At 38.3% G+C, this 4,985-nt stretch overlaps 1 protein-coding gene across 1 annotated transcript in view; it reads right to left on the reverse strand.

Annotated features, from left to right (window-relative positions):
• POLB (DNA polymerase beta) overlaps nucleotides 1-4,985 on the reverse strand; it is a 20,454-nt gene that overhangs the window by 14,337 nt on the left and 1,132 nt on the right. Inside the window, exons 3-5 of the mRNA XM_007455470.1 lie at nucleotides 3,097-3,163; nucleotides 1,749-1,823; nucleotides 1,074-1,132 (exon numbers count right to left, since the gene is read on the reverse strand). Of these exons, the coding sequence (XP_007455532.1) occupies nucleotides 1,074-1,132; nucleotides 1,749-1,823; nucleotides 3,097-3,163 (201 nt within the window). The remainder of the gene's footprint in view (nucleotides 1-1,073; nucleotides 1,133-1,748; nucleotides 1,824-3,096; nucleotides 3,164-4,985) is intronic.

A 4,985-nucleotide genomic window follows, 5' to 3' on the forward strand; every position in this document is an offset into this window, starting at 1 on the left:
AGCAGGAATAAGACAAATAAGGGCCCTGGTCTTACCTGTTTATACATTCCAGTGGTTAGAGAGAGAGACAATAAACAGATATATAAACAAAGAAAAATATCTGGTAGGTGAATTAAAATAGGGTAAAATATGACAGAGTGGCTGGGTCTTCTTTAGATTGGGTGGTGAGGGAAGGCCTCTCAGATGATACTTAAACTGAGATTTTAATGACAAAGAGCCTTGGTACAGAAACTGACATTCATATCAGGAAGGCAATGTGGCACAGAAATAACAGATCTGGACTGGGAGCCGGGAGACCCAGGTTCTGATTCTGGCCCTGCCACAGCTATCTCACTTTCTGCATTCCGTTTTCTTGCCTGAAAAATGAGAATAATGTAACAGACGCTCTCTGAAACAAATATTAACATTTTATAATTGTCTTGGGTCCCCAAGGAGTCATGCTCCTTTTCAGTATACTAGGTTTAGGAATTTAATATATTTTAAAATAACATTCATCAAATGGTTGCCATTAAGGAACAATCATCATATACCTAAAAGAATGGCCTCATTCCATCAAGATGAGAGTTAAGTAAAGCACTGCAGCCCTAATATTTCAGTGTTAACCTTTACTCTCTCCAGTGTCAAAGAAGCCTCTGCTAGCTCAAATTTAAGATAGAGATGCCTTCATTAGGAAATACTTGAGTGCTTGTTCCAAGCTCATATGCCAGGTACTACAGAAAAAGCTTAAATGTTTAAGATAAATACCACGCTCAGAGAGGCAAAAGAGCCACAATGTAGAGGGAGTGATAATAAGTCCACAGAGCAAGTGCTAATGGAGCTTAGAGGAAAGAGAGATTATTTCTGGCTGGGGACTCAAACTGGATTCATGTGCCTCGAATGGGGCTTTTAAAGTCGCGGCAGCCTCTGAAGAACCAGCCTGAGACATGTAAAATATGGGTGAGTGAACTGCATGGGCAAAGGCGCAGAGGTAGAAAGGTACAGGCTTTGAAGAGAAAGAGCATGTACTCTATTTTGGCTGACATAAAAAAATTAAACAACCCTACTACTGTGTCTGCTTAAAAAATAATGCTTACCCAATGCCACTAACTCGAGTCAGGAAATTGATGGATGAACTCGTATCATCCTGCCGAATCTTTAAGGAAAAACAAAAAGTCTAACAATGATCTAGGAATGCTTTGAGGACTCAAATGATCTTGTTAGAAATACACTAGGCTGCTAAGAGACTTGAAGAGCCTTTTACACTGCCTGGATAACCCATGCAGAAGGATTCATGTAAAACCCCAGTGGTTACAGGTGAGTAAGAAAGCTGATGAAGATGGCTCTTCTCTAATTTATCCAATACTTTTAAAAGGCTTATTCATAAAAAGACCAGAAGTGATATAATGACTATCATCGGGGTGAAATAAAACCATAAAAATGCTTGCGAGAGTTTAAGCATAGAAATTCTAAAAGATAACAATCATTTAGTCAAAGTTTATAATCTCCCTTCTAAATGGTACTGAAAATAAAGAAGTAATTCTATCACAGATGCTAATAGTCTCTTAAATGCAACATAAAGTAAGTGAACAGTTTATAAGAACAATATTCAAAATCTAAAATATAGGACACTTACAAAGCCATAAACTGCTCCTTCCTTTTCTCACTGAATCTAACGGAGGGTGGATGACATCACCCACCCTGCAATGGTGCTACATGATAGCTGCCATAAAGGCAGACACTATAAGCAAACAAATAAGTTAGCATTTTACCTTTTCCAGTTTACGCAATTTTCCAGTAGCTAAAAACTCATCAATCTTTTCAGCAATTTTTGTTCCTACTCCAGGCTACATAGAAAATAAAAAATATAAAAGTCACATAAATATTATGCTTACCAAATCATTAAAAGATAAAGGAAAAAAGAAAAAACAGTGATCGTCACATGACCAGTTTTCAAACAAAGGACACAGAAAATTGAGCACCAGTAAAAATATATTCTCCCAAAGACAAAATGTTTAAATGATTGGCAAAAGAGGAGCCCTAATAAGACAATTCTAAATGACCTTGCTTTTTCAAAATTAACTTCTGTTGTAGAAAAATTAGAAAATATAAAGTTGCATAAAGAAAATATTAGAATCACTTGTTAATTTCATCACCCTGAAAATTAAAATAACCTGTAACCTTGCCACTTAACATCTGCTATGTACTGACTTCTTTTTTGCTCATATATATATGCAAAGTTACGTGCGTGTATATGTGTGTGTGTGTGTGTGTGTGTGTGTGTCTGTGTGTATACATACGGCTACTTTTTTCTTACAAAAATAGAATCATACTGCTTTGTAAAGTGCTTTAACTTAAAAATGCATCATGAACAAATTTCTATATCGATAAATAAGCTACAACATCTTTAATGACCGCATAGTGTATTATTGTATGAATGTATCATAATTTACTTTTAAAAATACCCTACAGGAGAACATTTAGATGTTTTCCAATTTTTGAAATTATAACAATGCTGTCGTGGACTTGCTCTAGAACAGAAGTTCTCAGGCTTCTGCATACACCTGCATCACCTGAGGGATGTGCTGGAACAGAGAATGCCAAGTCCCACCCGGGAGTGACACTATTAGCATACGGGGCTTCCCGGAAATTACAGAGAACAGGGCTAAATGCCATAATATGCAAAGGGGCTTAATCGTGTGCTTATTAGTAGGTAAGATCTCCTTGGGAACACTAACTTACATAAGTTCCTCTACCTGGGGATCAGAAAGAACAGCTAGCGAGCAGACATGCAAGTACCACACTGTTACCACACTCTCCTTGAGGAGTAACACTCAAGCTGAAATTCAGCGTGAGAATGAGTACACATATACATGGCAAAGTAGAGAAAGAAAACTGTAATTACATATGTTAAAAAAAATCTTAAATCCACCCCCTCCCCCAATAAAAACACTCCAAGCTTGAAAAAGTATGCTTGAAACAGCATTAATATTATTCCAAGAAAGCTGTGAAATCTGCCCGTGTGGGTCAAGGCAGCTTCGGAGGCAAATTTCATCTTGTGGGAACCCATCAGATCGGTACACATGTGAGCTCTTCGCTCAACTTGCTCCCTAAACTTACCAGTTTCTTAGCTTCTGCTCCACTCTTTATTTTGTGTGGGTACTTTGCTATCACAGATGCTGCTTTTCTACAAGTAAAAAGAACAAAAAAAAAGGAAAACCAATTAGAGAGCCAGCAAAGTATTAGTTTTTCTTAAACTGGAATATACATACAAACAAATATGCAGCTTAAACTTTCACCAAGATGAACTTATCTTCCACATCCGTGTAAAAATTTAAAACTCAATGAGCTGACAGACCACCTGCATCTCTAACTTGTAAAAGTATCCTGAAAACCCCCGCATTTGAGAATAACAGTTTTAACCGTATATGTAAAACTAGGGCGATCCAGGAAACCAGTAGGCTTTCCTTTCTGGGATTAAGTGGAAAATATCATTGAGCTTTTTTTTTTAATAGCTAGTTTTTAGAAATTGTTCATAACTCTCTTTTCATAAAAAATTGCCACCTAGAAGTATTCAAACTACTACATACCAAACTGGCTTATGGATGGTTATTTTTAAATTCATGGCTTAAAATTGTATTCCCCTGTGTCCTTGTACCAGTTCTTTTTTTTCATTGCTCTCATTTCGGTTCCACGTAAAGCAGTGACCTGTATCCTTGCCATCTCCACACATACCTAGCTCAGTAGTCTGGTGACAGATTGGGTCCACCCTGGGAGCTCACTGATGGTATCCTGTCTATAATTTCAATGCTAAATGCAGTTTTTGGATAGTCTTTGAAGCCTTAGTTTTTCACTCTGTTCTAGCACATATAACCTTCAGATTTGGATTTCGGCTTCTGTATTAGCATGTTACTGATGATGAGACTGGAAAGGTAGGTTGAGGGCAATTTGTGGAGGAAATTGTTTCAGCAAAGACAAGCAGTTCCACATAATTGGCACTATGGCACAAAGCCTGAAAGGGAAGAAGAATTAAATCAGGAAAGGCCTTTTGTATGCAGATGCTTTGGGGTTTTATCTAGGTAAAGAGGAAATATTTAATTCAAGAGAATACTTTGGTCACATCAAGAGAAATGTATATGGGGACTGGGGGCTGGGGAGGAGCCTGCAGGGGTAGTAGGGCATCACCTGCTTTTCCAGACTTATTGCCCACTCAGACTATAACCCTTATGCAAACTGAATTACTGACTTCCTAGAAAATGCAATACCCCTTCGTGTCTCAGGGCCTTGGCTCATTTTGTTTCCTTTCTCTAGATTGTTCCTCCTCTCCCTTATCTCCTGATGGGCTCCTTGAAGACTAAGCACCTCCTCTCTGAAGCCTCCTGAGACTCAAGTGGAATACGGGGTTGAATCTCTCTCTGATTTTGAGATCATCAAATGTGTGGACAACAGTACAAATATTTTACAGAGGAATTCACAGGAGTTAAAGAAAGGGAGTGTAATCAGTTTTTAGTTATGGTGAGTGAGAAGGAAAGATGGGAGTTGAGTTTAGTTTTGAAAGGGTAGAGACAAAGGTAACATAGGCTTGAAAATCTGGAGAAAAGCCCAGTGAATACAGATCTGGAGTCACTGACTGGTATTCAAAGCCAAGAATGGTAAGATTGCCAAGGAAAGTTTAACAGTGAGAAAAGAGGGCTCAGGGCAGACCTCTGGGAACTACCAACATTAAAAGGTAAAATACAAGAGGAGAAAGAACAGAAGATTGTGCCATCATGGAAGTCAAGATGAATGCCACTGAGAGTCCAATAAGATGAGATATGGGTGAGAACCTTTTCAGAGGAATGGCAGGATGGAAATTACACTGCAATGAGATAAAGAATGACTGGGGATGAGGAAATCCAGGCAAGGAATACAGATTATTCAAGGTTAACTGTAAAGTGGAGGAAAGAGAAAGGTGCTATAGCTAGAGGGCAGAGGGAGGTGAAGAAGATTGCTTCGTTTTTGCTCTTCCG

This window comes from Lipotes vexillifer, unplaced genomic scaffold (genome assembly GCF_000442215.2).
Source record: "Lipotes vexillifer unplaced genomic scaffold, Lipotes_vexillifer_v1.1 scaffold414, whole genome shotgun sequence".
Lineage (NCBI taxonomy): Eukaryota > Metazoa > Chordata > Mammalia > Artiodactyla > Lipotidae > Lipotes > Lipotes vexillifer.